General features: G+C 34.9%; 1 protein-coding gene across 2 annotated transcripts in view; it reads right to left on the reverse strand.

Annotated features, from left to right (window-relative positions):
* Positions 1-318: 318 nt before the first annotated feature.
* The window catches only part of EDEM3 (ER degradation enhancer, mannosidase alpha-like 3), a 68,201-nt gene continuing 49,884 nt past the window's right edge, over positions 319-18,635 (reverse strand). The window contains exons 17-21 of one of the 2 annotated variants that reach the window (XM_011995359.1): positions 18,050-18,241; positions 16,544-16,709; positions 12,681-12,866; positions 11,336-11,383; positions 333-4,298 (exon numbers count right to left, since the gene is read on the reverse strand). In XM_011995359.1, the coding sequence (XP_011850749.1) occupies positions 3,889-4,298; positions 11,336-11,383; positions 12,681-12,866; positions 16,544-16,709; positions 18,050-18,241 (1,002 nt within the window). In that variant the 3' untranslated portion in view covers positions 333-3,888. Of the gene's footprint in view, positions 4,299-11,335; positions 11,384-12,680; positions 12,867-16,543; positions 16,710-18,049; positions 18,242-18,635 lie in introns of both variants that reach the window. The other variant, XM_011995360.1, reaches the window with a different exon arrangement.

An 18,635-nucleotide genomic window follows, 5' to 3' on the forward strand; every position in this document is an offset into this window, starting at 1 on the left:
GTGTGTGTGTATGTATGTGTATGGAGAGAGTGAGCAAACACTGGATCATACTTTATATACAATTCTAGAGTTTTATTCACTTACCATTACCTTTGTGCATGTTACTGACTTGTTGAAAACCTTCAGTGATTTCTTAGAATAAGGTCCAAAATCCTTACTTTAGCCCACAAACTTGGGTTTCTACAGCCTAAAATGTCCCAGAATTCACTCCCCTGAGGATAAAATGAAAGTTTAAAAAAAAAAAAAAAAGGAAAACAGAGTGATAAATATCAAGACATAAAAGTATAAAGATATGCACAGTGATTCTAAAAATTCAAATTAAAACTAAACCAGAATATTTACATATTTTATTAAATCTTTACAATCAGTAATTATAATCAAATACACAATTATATACAGGATTATATACATTTTGCCCAGACTTTTACATCACAGTACATAGTTTCCCTTAGAAATATTGTATACATTTATCATCAAACAATAAAATCCAACAACAGTAGTGTTACAGCACCTGTTAGTACAGACATCTTTTTCATAAATTACATCATAAGAAAATATACGGCTGTAAATTGGGCTTTTAAAAATGTCTTTTATAAAATCTGAACATACAATATTTCATTCACAGAATGTTTTTTTTTTCTATGTTCTGACTGAAGCCTTGTGCATAAAACGACCGGCTGGACTATTTACTAAATTCTACCCCCCCTTCTCTAAAATTATAAGCAGTATTTGAATTACTTATGCTGAGCTTTCTTCATGATGAATTTGGCATGGGGTTTGGTGAGAGAACAAATGTTGGCTTTACTATAAAAAGGTTGTGTGATGGTAATTTAAATTTTAAAAACTTCTTGAGAGAGTAATTATATTAGTGAAGTTAAAATCAGAAAGTGTACAATTTTTCATTTTACTAATACTGTAAAGAAAAAGGGAGATATATAATGCCAAGAGTTAATTTGTTCTGAAACAATTATACTCTTTTTGGAAGCCTATTACAATTTAAGAAGAAAAAAGAAAACCTGCCCAAGAAAATATCCCATACCAAACATATCTAGTAAATTACAATTCTTTCACACTTAAAACTTTATGGGAAAAGTATTGCAAATAAGGGCATATCATTTCAATGAACTTTTATATGCAGAAAAAAACTCTAGCTATTTTTAGTAGGTAAACAGGTTTTTAAAACTTGAAAATACCTGAATTAAATACTTACTCTAATATCTCTTAACTTGCAGCTAAAATCCTTACTTGATTCCAGATTTGTAAACATTATATAAATGTTTCTTACTCAAACAATTTTATGGCTGTGGTGATCACTTCAGCTATATTTCTAAGCAGTCAACATTTAACTGAGGTAGACCAGATGTTTCTAAATTGGGGTTTCATAGAATCCCCTGAATCTTTAGCAAGTTATTAAAATGTCTATAAAAGGTAACTAAAAAACAAAACATTAAAAAAAAAAACAACTAATGCCTTTGGAATTTTTAATGAACTAAAAAACTACTTTGTGGCAATATGTCAAGTAAGTAAATGAATGTAGAGTCAATTACAACGCTGGAGTTTTTCAGACGAACATTATATCCTCTTTTTTTAACTCGGGAAATACTAAGTATAATTCCTTCTGGGTATTAAGAAAAATTGGTTAAATTTTTTCCTTTTCTTTCTTTTTTTTTGTTTTTAAGGATTTACTTTTCTAAACAAGTGAACGATTTGCTTCTAAGCGTCGATGAGGCAACACCTCCCTCTAATGGCCAAAGGAAGAGAGTGGCAGTAAGCTGACTTTTCCAATGTGTCACACAATCTTTCATGTCATTAAGTTCTCCTTGTTGGAAAAGAAATTAGGTTGTTTTCATAACTTAAAAAAGTTAGATTTAGACAACAATGGCTTTCAGCTACAAATACAAAATCAAATCCATGTATATAAGGCTTCTGTAATCAATGTCTTAGAGGAACATCTGCTCATTTTCTCCAAGCCCCAGTCCTACGAATCAAGGCAAGTCAAGTAATTAAGCTTCAGCTATTTTGGCAGCTTGCAATTAAAATGAACAAAGCACTATGTCTATCCTTCCATATACTGTATATATTATAGTTCTATCTTGTTACATCAAATCTCACATGCAGAGAGACTAAAAATATCCATTTTGGTTTCAGGTATAATTAAAAGCCAATAAGGGTCTTGCATACTATTCTTTTTCCCCCTCCCCAAAATGAATTCTCCATTAGATTTACTACTCCCTGACTCAATTATATTTACCTGGAATATCTGAATGCAGGTATTTATCCTCTCAGAAAAGAATATGTTTACCTGGGATCTAAACATACTGTACACGAATATACATAACTACAATACAGCACTGCTGTTTTTAACAGCTCCACTTACAGCTCACCAGTACCTCACAACCGTGTTTTAGGAAAAAGTTTTGTGTAATGTTATGGTAAAGAGAAGAAAATTACGTCTCTTAAATATTCCTTTAGAACTGATTCAGGCAAGTTTTAAAAATAAATAAAATGAATAAAGCCATGATTTCAACTATAGGGCTGTCTACAGGCATCAACAACAAAATTTTAAAAATTTTTAAACTTAAATGTGGCCAGCACCAGACTACAACGACAACAACCAAAAAAAAGGGGGCGGGGGGATTCTTACTAAGCTATATGGCTATATGGCTAGTTGTTACTGTACTTTTTTTTAAAACACAGGTCACCATAGACTAATTTTCAAGTCCATATCAGAAGGAATATCTGTTAAAAACAAAAACCAAAACCATGATTCAACGGAAAATGTGACAGACTCCTTAGGTGCAACTTTAGAAACCTAAGTTTCAAAGGAGAAAAACAGTAGTTACTCCAGGAATTTTAAATCACTAACCACAGTTTTATCATGGCGCTGTAAGATAGAAAAATGGAACAAAATGTATATAGCTGTTGGCGATATGAGCCTTGTGGCTCAAATTGCATACCAAACATGGGATGGAGTAAGGCTGATGGCTAGAGGTAATCACCTCTAAGAGAAATGAACTGGAAAAGATTTATAATCTACCCTACAAGGATATAATGCTAGGTTCCATTTCAGAGTAGTCATAGCTTTCCCTATGGAAGGCCCAATGGGAGGTTCATATTGCAACATTATCGTTTCTCCCTTACTCCATTTTTCAGAAGTATTAAGTAAGCAATCTCCACAATATATTATATGACCTTTTTACCTGGTCCCACTGATTAGTCTTTATGCAGAGAACTCACTGAGAAAATACACTGGCTTCACCTTTGGTTTAAATAAAAAGGACATTGTTAAGAAGGAAAAAAAATCAAGTCATCTTGATCATTTGTCACTAAATGAAACAAGAGAAAGCGATGAGCAAAGACTGTTTTCACCACAAATGCATTTGCTTCATAACCATTTAGGTCACTTAGAGTGTTTTGTGAAGGCAGCATAATCAGAATGCCACAATACCCGGATGCATCTTCCCAAAAGAGCCTCTAACCCCCAAACCAAGAAAGGCAAGCTTCCTTTAATTAGAAGGCTATCCAAACTTCGATTCCCCACTCCACTACTAAATGAATTCTGTTTCTTGTCTCTCCAGAGACTACAGAAATCTGCTTCCCAGGAATGCTCAGTAATCTTTCCCTGGCCTGAGGTGTTGCAGGGTGGTGCAGTGCTGCATTTGAAGGGGGAACTGTGGATTTCCATTTTTGATGTGACAGTTTTAAACAAGGTCAATTCTAACACAGCATGCTCCAGATTCCTACCATAACTACACCAGTCAGAACGTGGTTGTTCATCACCATACTTAAAGCCTCCCATTAGAAAGCCTGCTTAGTATTAGGGTGTCTATTAACCACACACAGTTTACCTGTTCTTTTTAAATACCTACCAACAGATTGTTTAGCAAGTCATAGCTCATCCTTCTCCATCATTTCAAATGCTTCTATATCTTCATTCCAGTCTGCTAATATGGAGTCTATAGGCTGGACCTTTTTACCCCAGCTAACATTAGGATTGGAATCTTCCTCAGTTTCTGATTGTTCTTGAAGCTGGTTATCTAAATCTGTACATTCACCATTAAGATTTGCAGTCTCATGGTTTTCTGTGGGATTAGAAGTCTGTTCAGAAGGGGAAATGCTTGCAGCATTGTCCATATCTGCTGGAGATAATGATTCTGGGTGAGAGTTTAGAGAATTTTCCTCAGAAGACTCTTGATCGACCAAATCAACCTCCTGAGAACTTGATGAAATCTGTTCAGCACTCTGATTCTGAGAATCATTTTCAGAGGATGGTTGTTCTTCATTTTCCATTTCAGGATCTGTGTAAGAAACAAACAAAGCTCACGCTACTTCTCTAAAAAAAATGTACTATTACACTTTCCAAAGCATACTGGTTTTTGCAAGAAGATGAAATAAAAAGTGAAAGAGAATCATGTTAATGCAGAACAGTGAGCATCAGCACTGAAATGAAGACTGTCTTCATGCAGTCACATTTTCCTATAGATTCACTGTGCAAAATGTGTATTAGAAAATAAACGTTCTTCCAAACTGGAAGGAATGACAATAACTAAGACTGACATGAGTGGACATGAGCAAGCCAAGAAGTAAACTAACCAATAATAATATTAAAATATAGAGAGATTTGCAATGTATGGCTAAAATTTATTAGATACCTAAAGCTTACGCATGAGAACATATTAAACAGAATCAATTTTAAACAGCATATATCATTGCGATATTTTAAAATAATATTCCTTTGAAAAGTGAAATTCCTACTCAGTAAGCCATAAAGATGCAGATAACATAGATTTTTTTGAATGACTAAGGGTATTAATGTGATTGATCAGAAATATTTTCACAAGACAAGAACTGAGATTATTTACAAAATTCTATTACTGTAGGTCTATGAATTATAAGATACAGTCATTCTAAAATCCACTGGAAGGCTGAAGAGTGGGTTAAACCTCTTATAATGAATATACAGTGAAACCACTAGAGGCATTTTATTTAGGGTTCCTACAAGAAAGTGCTTAAATAGCATCGACGCCTACATGCTACATCCTGTTCAGTCTCTGCCTCTGTGATGCAGTCGGCCAGCAAATCTCTTCCAAGTGATCATTCTGCATAGTGCTAGGGATAAAATGAGGGGCAACACCAAATGCTATACCTGCCCTTATGGGTCTTATAGTCCAATACGGGAAAAAGATGTTTATTATACAAATAATCACAGAAAATAAATAGAAAACGCAACTGTGACATGTTACAAAAGAGAGATAAGGATGTTGGATGCTCAAGTTCCTTATGTAAAATGACACAGCATTTGCATATAACTGACACACATCCTCCCATGTACCTTAAATCATCTCTAGATTATAATACCTAATACAATATAAATGTTACACAAATCACTGGTATACTGTATTGTTTGGAGAGTAATGACAAGAAAAAAAAGTCCATGTATATTCAACATAGATGCTTTTTCCCTCTTGAATAATTCCTGTCCACGGTTGGTTGAAACCATGGGTGCAGAACCCACAGACACAGAGTGACAACTGTAAGGAGATTTCAGAAGTTCCTTCAGAAAGTGACACTTGAGCTGAGGTTTAAGTACAAGGTAATATGTCAAAGAAGGGAGGGAAGAGGATTTATTTAAAAAACAGAAAAACCAAAGGAAACGCAGACATGCAGGAAGAGGTGGGTGGGTACCATTGGGGCACAGAAAACAATTCCCCAGAATATGGTGCTTCCGCATGCTGAATGCTTGGACAACTGAAAGGTCTCAGAAAGAAGCCTCAGATTTGAAGTCTGTCTCTGACCTTCCCCTGCCTCCCTGTCTCTCTGATCCTCTTTCCTGAAGCAACTGGGGGGATTCTCTCTGGAATTTTCTTATCTAAGGAAGCTTCTTTTGAAACAAAATGAAATTGTCTCTAGAATCCCTCCCTAGGACTCTCATCAAATAACCAGAAAAAAATGAGCCATCAGAGAAGAGCAGAGACTGCACGTCCTCACCACACCCAGAGAGACTTTTCTTCTGTTCTTCTGGGGACAGCTCCGAGAGATTAACTGGGGGACTTTATCTAGATACTATGCAAAGAGAATCCTTTACCAATCATTGTCTGCGCATTGGGCCTCTTCATTCCCCAGTATTCCTCTTCCCTAAGAAGAGGGAATTTAAGCTTCAACCACCTGTCCCCTTTCATATTCTGTATGGCTCCTGTGCACACACGTACACATAATAAAATTATTACGCTTTTCTCTTGTTAACCTGTTTAACAGGGGTGTCAGCTATAACCCTTTATGATGGGGAGGAAAGGGATCACCCCTTTCTGCCCCTACATCGCATATATATTCACCCTGATGAGGTGGGATTACCTGACTCTGAAACTTCACATTCTTAGGGTTTTTTTCTTGGTCAGGGCAGGGGGGGATTGGAGGGTTGGATTGAGGAGTTCCACACAATCTCTGTCTTCTAAGCTGTGAAAAAGGTACAATTTAAATAGGCAATTAGGGAAACCAATGGTGCGGACCAAAGAAAGAAGGTAGCTGGCTACTTACAGCTTATTTATCCTAGGTTCCCTAAATTCAAGAGAGAACAAAAAGAAAAACCTCCAAATTTCTTTCTAGATTGTATTATTCCAGATTAGAAAGAGAGGAAAAGGTGTAGGGTTGTTTTACCTGGTAATGAAGATTGTGCTTGTGATCAAAAACTCTCCTAGGGTTACATATACAATATTATTTTGGGACTGTAGCTAATGCAATCGGACAAGAAAGTAGAATAATCAATGTAAATATAGAAAAAGATCAAATTATTTGTATTTTCAGATTGTGATCGTATACTGTCAAAGCAACTCGAATGAAAAAAAAACTATTAGAACTGATAAAAGAATTTGGTAAGAAGACTATGCAAATACCAATAACTCCTTTGTAGTAACAATAACTAGCTAAAAATATAATCATTAAACCTTTTCATAATAAAAATAAAAGCTACAAAATACAGAATTAAATTTATTGTAAAAGGTATAAGACCCATATTGCTTAATACTATAAAATCATAATGAGAACACAAAACAAGATTTGATTAAATTTATAGGTATATTCTTAAATGAAAAGTCTTAATATTTAGCATTTTCCTAACTTATATGTAAAGTATGCAATTATATAATTTCAAAATGAATCTCATTTGTACTTCTTGTTTTTGTTTTAGAACCAGATACAATTAATTTAAAGTTTCTAGGGAACCGCATATGTCAAAGAGAAGTCAAGAAATTCTAAGAAGAATCAGTGAGGGGAGAATTGCCCTATCAGAGAATAAAATTTACTCAGAACAGCAAACTGTTTTATTATTGGCACAGGAATAAAAAGATTAGTAGAACAGAAGGGTAAGTCTAGAAGCAGATCCAACTATGCAAGAATATTTGATATATAGCAAAGATGGTAGTTTAACTGAAGGAGAAATTAGTGGTTTGCTTCATAAATGGTATCTAGAAACTGACAACTCAATTGGAAAGTAAGACTCCTAACTTATGTTTTAAAATTCCATATGATTTAGAGACCAAAATGTAAAAAATTGTAAAAATGCCAGAAGAATTTAGGAAAATATTATGTAAAAATAGGATGGAGTGATCTTCTGAAGTGAGACAGGAGACCCAGGAGCCTTAAAGGAATTATTATTTCTGATTACATAAAAATGTTATGAAAGTTACATGAACAAAGTGAAAAGATGACATGTTGGGAAAATTGTGTGTGTGTGTGTGTGTGTGTGTGTGTAACCTGTCTCTATAAGTGTGTCTTTTCTAGATAATTTACAGAACCTCTATTTCTTTATGAGTATGCATGTAAATATAGGAAAAGAAATGCACAGACAGACAGAGAGGTCCTATAAAATATCTAGAAAAGACACACAATCTTATTTAAAGAAGGCAAAATGTATGACTAGGCAATCCATAAGGAGAAAAAACAAAAAATATACCTATAAAGGGAAATATGCTGACTAAAATAGGAAGAAACATGTACTTTCATATATTGCTGGAAGGGATGTGAATTGCTACAAGCTTTTTTGGAATGCATCTTGTAACATCCATTAAAATGAAAAAGACCCATATCCTTTCTGCCAGCATTCCATTTTAGTAAATCTCAAAATTCTAGAAAAAAGTATGCATATCTAAGAAGATATGTACAAGAACATTACCTACACCATTGTATACAGTGGCAAAACAAAAACCTGGAAATAATCTGGATGCCTAATAGTGACATGGTTAAATAAATCATGGTACTGTCATAATACAAAACATAATGTAGCTTTCAAGAGAATAAGTTATGCTATCCTACTAGCTTGGAGGAATGTCTTTAATATAGCTTTAACTGTAAAAGGCAAGTTACTGAATGATACATATATTTAGAAATGTATAAAGCACGAAGAAAAATACAAAAGACTACACATCAAACTGTTATCTTGGTTGGTTATCTCGGAAAGATGAGAGATTATTTAAAAGCTTTTAATACACCTCTGGATTGTTTAATTTGTTACAAGTTTAATTTTATAAAGTTTCTAAAAAGATACCAATAACTATTCTATGCAGTGCTATAGGAAAGTCACCCGGGGCCAACTAAATGTAAATGCAGAGAAGCAGAGAGAGAGAGAGAACTTTGAAGAAGATGTCCATAGAAGAATAGATTTTGGTTTTCGCAAGCTGAAGGAGCTATAGAACTAGAAATAAAAGTGACAATCAGGAAAGTAAAAATGGCAGTTAGAGAACTACAAAAACATAGAAGAGTTAAAGTCTGCCAGATTGCTACAAATCTTGATCCTAAGGTGCCTGTTTTCACCAGTATGTGAGATCAAAGTCCTAAGAGCATAACAACCACAATATTAAACTCAGGAATGGTACATCAGAAACACAGAAAGAAATAAGGGAGAAACTCTCAAAATACAAAGGAAAAAAACCAGTATGCTTTAATAATGAAAGGGGAAGAGAACCTTGGTAAAGACTTAGAGATTGGATGTTATACAATCATTCATTCATTCATTCATTCATTCATCTGTACATTAAATATTTACTGAAAGCAAGGAATATAGCGATAAGAAGCAGGTAAAGAACTATTTAAGTATCATAGTAGAACTGTATTAAAAGGACACCCTTAAATTTTACCTAGGAGAATTAAGAAATATTTCATAAAGAAGGTGGAATTTGAAATTTAGGATGTCTAAATGTTCTTACAGAGGAAACAGGGATTGACAGGGAACTTTCAGAAAAAGGGAAGAGATGGTGCAAATGTGAAAATGCATGAGAAAACATGCCTTGGTTGGAGAAGGGAAGGTTAAGTATCAATTCTGCTAAGAAGAATGTTTCAGATGTTTCTCTCCAGGTAGAGTTCATCGGCATATGTACTAGATTTTTCTCCTAGGAATCAAATCCTTTCCAACAGCAACGTAAGGTCTGTGGTTCAGCTGTCGAACAGATTCATTCCAATCAAGTTCAGTGGGGGATAATCAGGAAAAGTGACCCTGCCTGACTTAAATCAGAGCATTGCAAAGGATGGAACCTTTTTTCCCCCCTCCTCCATTTTCTCTGTCTGGCTCTTTACCAGACAGACACAAATAGAGTGGCTTGAAAGCATTTGTCTAGAGCCCTTAAGGCGCTAGCTATAGGCTTACCCTCTAAGTTGCAAGCATGACGATATATTGGAACTTAAAAACGCTGATGTTTTTTCCCCGTGAGAAATACTACTGAAAAAAGGAAATTTACTCTTAATTGTAAACTGCTTCAATTTGGACCTAAAGGTAACAACACATTGCCTTTGTTTGTGGGCACAGGGTTGGAATAATTAAGTACCTTTATGAACTGAAATTTTGGAAAACTGAAACGCTGAGCGATATGATGCTGAAAATTCTGTTCAACAATAGACTGTGGATAGCTTAACTTTCAGAAGTGTCACAGGTTTGACCTCAGGAAGCAACATCACCTGATAAAATGCTAATGCTTTTTAGCTTCTAAAGAAGAATGTGTGTTAAGATAAACAGAAAATTTCTGCTAGCAGAACAGTTTCAGATATGTCTATATGGCATGGACTTATCAGAGTAAGAAGACAGGAGTGAAGGCTTTTTAGGGGCTTCTGTTTTCTGTATTAATATATGAAAAGGACTGCTTAATCAGCACTGTGTGACTTCATAAGGAAAAACATGTATTGTGGAATGAGATTTCTAGAAAAGGCAATCTGGAGAACATTTTATTGTTCAGATTTTAAGGATGTTATTTACTGCACTTATATAATCCGTTAACTAGTATCCGTGATGGTACAATATGGCCTGATACATAGCTGGGAGACAGAAGAGGGGTGCTTTCTGAATCTTGTTCAGTATTTCTCAAAGTGTAGCTGAGGAAGCAGCTACAACACAATCACCTGGGATGTTTGCTTGAAGTTTCAGATTCTGATTCCCAATCAGAAAGTCTGAATCAGAAAGTCTGATTCAATATTTGGAGCAGGAATCAGGAGCCAACACTTTTAATAAGTGTTATCTGTTGATTCTGATGCAGGGGAGAAACACTGATGTATGTGGTAACGATATAGGACAAATGATAACCACTACAGACTGTGTAGTCTCTTAGGATATTATCCTAAGTGAATAAATTTGTGGATTTCATAACACTATTATCACTGATTTGTTACATTAATAAATATTAACAATTATACTGTATCTTGTTGCTAATCAATATAGTTGTACAGTTCTATAAAGAGCTATTACACAAAAAAGTGGCTTTTCAATACTTACATCAAAAGATCACTCTATAACAATCACAGTTCAGTAAATTTATAGACTAAACTTTTCAAAAAATATCTTTTAAATAATGCCCTTTTAATGCAAGGTCCTTAAGGGGATACTGTTCACCAAGAATTTTTATTTTCTGGTAGAATTAATCATGTCTCATAACCTTTCTCTGGTATAAGAAGCACATGCTTTACCATAATCCTATAGTCCTAACCCATGTACCACACACACACACACGAGCTTTTAAAACAAGCCAATACTTTAAATATTTCACATTGTGTTCAAATAAAAAGTGATCAAAGTAATAAACACCAAAACAACAATGCCTTGTTAGAGTGACTCTTGTATGGACACAGACATAGAATTCATCTATTATATGGCATGTATAATTATTAGAATTTGTTACGACAGGATCGATTAAAAATTATTATGTGACAGCTGACTAGACATGAAAATAATCTAATTATGTTACACAAGATATTAGCATGGTATCCACTGAAACAAAATTATATATGTACTTGTGTGTGTACACACACACAATACATATATACATATATAATTTAAGGCTTGTTAATGCAAGATACTTACTACTATTAATAATGTAGCTTGGAATCATTTTACCTTTTAATATTGCTGCTGAAATTCCAGTGGTGGCACAAAATAGGAGGGAAAAAAACAAATGCATTGAAGAGTTACATGAAATAATAAAAAGTTACATGAAATAATAATTTGCCTATGTTAGATGTGCCTAAATGCATATATGTAGGCAAGAAGATTTGAGTTTAGAAAAGGGCCCAGGAAAAAAGAAATCAGGTATACAGAGGATTTAAGATTAGAAAACCTTTGTATTCTGTTCTGTTTCCATCTATACATTGTTATATACAAACAACCTACTTGCTCACCCCATTGCTCTTAAATAATTGACATTTCAAAGAGTCTCAAAGAAAAATAAAGCAATACAAGAAGACAAAACTAGGCTAGCATGATTATGCTAGCATAATTATCACCAAACTTTTTTTTTTTTTTTTAAATGTCCCACTTGGAAGTCACACAGAATTGAATCAGTTTCCTACATATCTATCAAACACCCCAGGGGATGTCACAACTCTGTACTATTATACAACCTCATCTATTTAAGGGGATGGGAGAACTTTAGCTCTCTCTTCACGTCTCTCCAGCAGACAGGAAAGACTGCTACCACGAGCAAGATCTGAAGGCTCACCTTCCCTCATTTCTCCTCTATCCTTGGGTGTGAAACTATGTAAGAATACTACGAAAGCCTTGCATTTATATAGTAATCTGGGTTTCAAAGAGATTTCAAATTACTAACAAACATTTTGGCCTGCAGAGGACTATCTACTCTCATAAATTAAGACATGCTATCTTGTTTTTCAGAAACAGCCATTTGTAACTCTTACAAATATCCATGTGATAGACTTAGACCTCATTGGGAAGAAGCTGCTAGATTTCTATTGCCTTCACCAAGACAGCAGTCATTTGATTACAGGTGGCCTGTTGAGACCAACTACTATCATATTGTATACAACATTCTATACATGTCTTCTTATTCCTTGTAAAAGACATGTAAGATGTAGTATCAGTGAAATCACATGGTGAACATTTCCGGATGTTAAAACGGCTTTCCTGAAGTAGTCTCTTGTATTTTTATCACCTGAACAGACTCATGGCAAAAATTACAAATTACACATAAAAACATGTTTCTAAAAACATCCTAACTCAGAAAACAAAGCAAAATAAATGTTTTATTATTCTTATTTCCAAAACAAAAATATATTTTGAAATCATCTTCTAAAAATTTTACTTGTTTTCCCAGTGAACCTCAAAAAAAAATTTTTTGTGACTCATTCTTGTTATCAAACTAGCAAAATTAATACTAAGCTGCATAAAAAAACAAAGAGTATTTGACTCTTACCTCGATCTTTCGCTTTATCAGAAAGGAGCACTTCTACCTCCTCATATTCCCGGATGGCATCCAGGATGATACTTCCTTCTTTGCTGAATAAGAACAGCATGGGGATCTTGATGTCATCCGTATCCTTTCCATCACCTGCCATCTGGAACAGAGGGGCAGTATCACTGCTGCTCCCCTCATTGTCATCTAGCCAGAAAATAAATACAGCAAACATCAAAACATCCAACCATTAAAAAGATCTATCTACCAATTGTTACTGATTTTTTTACAATGACAGAATTAATTTTATGCGAGAACCATAAAAACCAACATAACTTTTGGACCCATTAATTATCATAGAATTGTATCCAAAGGAAATAATTCAAAAGAAGCAAAAAGCCCTATGCCCAAATAATTTTACTAAACTATTTATAATTGTAAACAACTGCATACCATTATAAGTAAGTTATAATGACCTACTTGATAGGACACACAGAATAATAATACATTAAAAAAGTAGAATACAGAATTCTATGATTATGACTATAAAAATTTCATATGCTTATGGAAAAGCCTAGAAATGAAAAAATTCAATGACTTGGATGACAGTGACAGAACTATGAATGAATTTTATTGTTGAAAATTTCCACTACTGTCATGAGTACATTGTTTTACCAAACTAAAAATGGACATTTCTTTTTTATATAATGCACACAAAGAATAGTTATGACTATAGTGCTTCTTCCTCTATAAGCTAAACAGTATTGCTATTTTGCACTGGTTAAATAATAGTACTAGAACTATTAATAGTAGTATTACTAGCAATATGCTGTGCTGTTTTACTGGAGATGATAATCACAACCACCTCCAACTCGCATGCCAGTCTCCCAGAAGAAACTGTCTGTCCTGTCTCAGGGTGCTCACTCTCATAGGTCCTGCTAAGTGCAGAATGCATGACCCATCCTTTTGGTAATAATTGATTAGACAAAAGATGGCTACCTGACCCTGAGTCTCTCTGGGGGACCTAGAACTGGCACACAGAAAGACTTTCAGTTAGCAGGGGGAAATAGCCCAGTTAAATGACACAGACTTGGGGCTGAGGCTGCAAACTAGAATGGCCATTTTGGAACTGATGAACAAAGAGAGAGCAAGCTGGTGAGAAGCTGGAAAATGAAGCAGAATTGCAAAGAGGGGCAGGGAAGAAGAGTTCAGAAGAACCCAGAGGTAGAGATATAAAGAGAAAAGTGAAAAACATTCACTATCGTGGATCCTGATGATTTTTAGTTCCCACTTCTACCTCCTAGTGAATCCTAGTTGTATTTGTACGGTTGAATTCATTGAAAATAATCCATTTCCATGTAGTGAAAAAACTTCCCTTCTTAAACCAACTTAATTATCTCCTGCAGTCACATGATTTCTAAGATAATTCGTACTTCTAACCCTTGCAACAAAAAACAGCTAATTCCTAATTTATTCATTTATATACAATTAAAACAAATAAAAACAAAATGCTTTGTCAGAAACAAAAAACTTAGGAGAAAGAAGTCAACACAAGAAAGTTTCTCATTAAAAATTAAATTTTTGGCTGGGCACGGTGGCTCATGGCTGTAATCCCAGCACTTTTGGAGGCCAAGGCAGACAGACCACTTGAGGCCAGGAGTTTGAGACCAACCTGGCCAACATGGCAAAATCCCTTCTCTACTAAAAATACAAAAATTAGCTGGGCGTGGTGGTGCACGCCTGTAATCCCAGCTACTCAGGAGGCTGAGGCACAAGACCTACTTGAACCTAGAGGTGGAGGTTGTAGCGAGCCGAGATCATGCCACTGCACTCTAGCCTGGGTGACAAAGCAAGACTCTGTCTCAAAAAAAAAAAAAAATTTCTGAGAGTGAGGATCATCATCTCTTATTTATTTATCCACAGAACCCAGTATAGCATTTCCCAACTAATAGCTACCAAAAAAAAACATTTGATGGGCCGGGCTCATCTGTAATCCCAGCACTGTGGGAGGCCGAGGCAGGCGGGTAACCCAAGATCAGGCTGAAAATTCAAGACCAGTCTGGCCAACATGGAGAAACCCCGTCACTACTAAAAAGAAAAAAAAAAAAAAATACAAAAATTAGCTGGGCGTGGTGGGGCAGGCGCCTATAATCCCAGCTACTCAGGAGACTGAGGCAGGGAGAACTGCTTGAATCTGGGAGAAGGAGGTTGCAGTGAGCAGAGATCACACCAACTGCACTCCAGCCTGGGCAACAGAGCAAGACTCCATTTCAAAACAAACAAAACAAAACAAAACAAAAATTGACAATTCTTGCATATTATAGAAGATCGTGAGAATTAGACTTCACTGAAAAATATAAAAAACCCAAAAATACTACACAAAGAAATATTTTTAAATATTAATGTATAAGTTCTACACTTTATACTTTACATTTTCATTTTGAAGTCTTGGTAAGAAATGTTCAAAATGATAGTGATGGTTAATATACTAAATTCTACAATAAAACGAATCTAAGTGTGGGAAATACCCAAGGATAAAGAGGATGATTTAAGTCAGGGGTCGGCAAATCTCTTCTGTAACTGGCTAGATGATGAAGAAATATTTCAGGCTTTGCAGTTCTCTCCTGTAAGTACTTAACTCCATCACTGCAGTTCAAAGCAGTCATAGACAATACACAAACAAACTGGCATGACTGTGTCCCAATAAAACCTTTATTTACAAAAATGGGCCACGAGCTGGACTTGGCCTAGAGTCTTGTAGTTTGCCAACTGCTGATTTAAGTCATTAAACAGGACTTCTCCTAATGTTTATTAATAAAATTCATGCATCCATTACATCAACATAAGTGTTAATATTCTGTTTTACCTGAACTTTTTTTTTTTTACCTGAACTATTGGGTGTTGTGTGTGTGTGTGTGGCGGGGGGCAGGGGTGGGGACGGAAATCCAAAATGGATTTCCCTGTGAGAGAAGTTGTACAAAAGAACTCACAATCAGCATATGACCCCAGGTCTTTCAAGGTTCTTTCTGAATGTAAACTCCTATTTACTTTAAAACAGAAAAATTTATATTTCCCCTGATAGTCATAGCCTGTTTATCATGATACAAGTGATTGTCTATGAAAGATAAAAAAGCAAAACCCACTAGTTGATACATATGGGTAAGATGATTTAAAGGTGGTAATTTGTCATTTCAGCGGAAAAAGATCCAAGGGGATAAAGATCTGCTACAAATACTGTAAATACTGCTATAGTAGTACTTATCCTATGTCTGCTATTATGCCAAGAAATTTTATATATATTATCTTTAAACCTTACAATCACCTAAAATATACTTATTATCACATCCACTGGAGCTCAAAAAAATTCTACTATCATATCAAAAAATATTCTACTATTTAATCTACAGATTAAAAAACTGCAGCTGGGCCAAGGTTACACTGCAATTTTGTGGTAGAGCCAGGAACTGTACTCTCATGTGTCTGTCTCCAAAGCCTGCATCTTTGTGGAGTAATGGAAATTTTCAATGGCTCCCCACTGGCGGTGGCACAGTGTAATTCTTGCCCTTCAGGGGTTATGGATCTTATGGGCACATTTTCTTATCCATGGTACTGAATGTTTTTACCACTCAGTCCTACCACACCCTCACACCTAACCCCAAGTATTTTCACTGACATTAATATACAGAAACTCAAATCTAGACTTTTGAAAAAGATGTTAGATATCTAGAAATTAAGAGTCATTGGATTACCTATCCTTCATGTTGTCTAGGTAAGGTAAAAAAAAATATAACAAACTCTTTGATAAAATTTTAGAAAATAAAAGGAAAAAAATCCTAAAAATTATCTCTTCTTCAGTCAACACAATGACATGGAGAATTACTTACCAATAACAATGCCACCAATGGCTCCGGCATTCTGGATGTTGCGTGCCTTTTCTGCAAACATGCACTGTCCTCTTTGTATCAATGCGATTTTTCCCATCACTGCCTCTGGGTTAGTAAGCTCTGAACAACCATTGTATGGTTTACTGCTTGCAACAAATCCTCTTGTCTGTAAGAAATAAAAGCAACTTAAATACTTTAATCTTCTCAAATGGCAATCAAGTCATTAAACCTCAATATCTAGAGCTTTGAGAGAACCAGACTCATTTCTTTTCTAATAATATATCTAATATATATTCAGCATAAAATTTATTTTAAACATTGTGCATATCATAGTACTCAACCAATATTTCGAGTGTGCTTTGCAGTTTATAGAACATTTTTACATAAACTACAAAATCTGTTATTTACAACGACCCTGAGCAAAACAACACAAATAACATTTCCATTTCACACAGGGGGAAACTGAGACTCAGGTTCTGTAATTTGCTCACAATGTTAACACAATGTTATTAAGTGGTAAAGTTGGGACCTGTAGGCAGATTTACTACATTTATAATAGCTGGGAACCAATTTGAAATGATCATTGGTAACAAGAAAAGTTTTTCAAAGAGAAGAAAAAAATGGATTTAGTCTATATGAATCTGCAAGCAGTTCTTTTCCCCAGAAAAATTAAATCCACCAAGGAACTGATTTTTTTAAAGATGTTACTATAAAGATGTTTTAATATCCTTCACTCTCCTAAAACATAAATTCCATAAGGGCATAGATCTTCAATGGTTTTGTAAACTGATACAGCAAGCAGTGAACAGAATATAGTAGGCACTTAATCAACAGCTGAATGAATCAATCAATCTACATAGCTTCTACATAGTTTAAAATACACATGAGAAAAAGTCTAAATTAGCACTAATAGAGTGAAAAGAGCATTGGCTTTAGATTGTCGCGATACTTGGGCTCTGGTCCTAGCTCTGCAATCAATTAGTTAGACAAACTTGTGAATTGTTTAGTTACGTAAGTCTTTGTTTTCTACACTGTAACTATGTTATAACTATAGGGATGGACTAGCTTAATGATCTTCAAAGTTTGCCCAGTAGAACCTCAGGGTCCCAGGCTTTCTCCAGTCACTTGAGCCAGAGCTTCTGTGCTTTTAGCTGTTTTCTACATTAAGCTCCTGGTTTAGATTTTTGTTTATAGAAAGGTTTTAGTGGCTCTTAGAAAGTCTGAAAACCATTTTTAGATCAAATAAAGGTACTAAATTAGAGAAGAGACCAAGAAATTGAATAGAACCTGAATAATATTTTAGTTAGAATTCTATAAGCATGTTATATACATAAATTATGACTCGAAGTTTTCAAGATATGCTTTTACTTTACTTAAATCCAGGAGACTGACTATTTCGGGTTTTTAAATAAATTAAAACTACTACGTTAGAGAAGAGACTAAGAAATGAGGCAATACTTAATATTTTAAATTCAGTTTCAACAACCATATTTTAAGTATACATACCTCTTTATGTTTAGACAGATCCAGCCCAAACTGAGCTGGTCCAGCAGTCAATACTACCCTGCCAAAAAATGGGTGGGAAACAATTTGTACAGCTCGTGGAGGCAGCTGCTGTTCTTTTTGTTGCTGACTTGACAATTCAATCATCTCCTGCATGAACCTCAACCCATCTTCAGCGTCAATTGAACTAGCAGCCTATGAAAAAAACAAATTCATTTTATCCTTCCTTTCTGGAAACTTCCACCAACTTTTTGATTTCCTAAAGACACTTTACTATAGTATTCTACTCTAAAACTTCTTCTTACACTTTAGGTCACCGCCAAGTATTTATGACTTTATTTGTACTCAAAAATAATACCTTCGGAAATAATATTTCTGAAAATAACTTATCTGTAGTTTTTATCAATGTCACTTTCGCTATTCTGTAAACCACTTTTGATTCAGACTGAGAGCTGGACTTCTAGCAAATGCTCAAATGCTCACTTCGCTTATTTTCCCCACTGGCTTTCCCTCTGAAGAAATAAACCTCATACCTGACCCACACTTTCCCTCCTTGAAATAGTGAACAACCAGATTCAATTTGATTCAA

This window comes from Mandrillus leucophaeus, unplaced genomic scaffold (genome assembly GCF_000951045.1).
Source record: "Mandrillus leucophaeus isolate KB7577 unplaced genomic scaffold, Mleu.le_1.0 Scaffold484, whole genome shotgun sequence".
NCBI lineage: Eukaryota > Metazoa > Chordata > Mammalia > Primates > Cercopithecidae > Mandrillus > Mandrillus leucophaeus.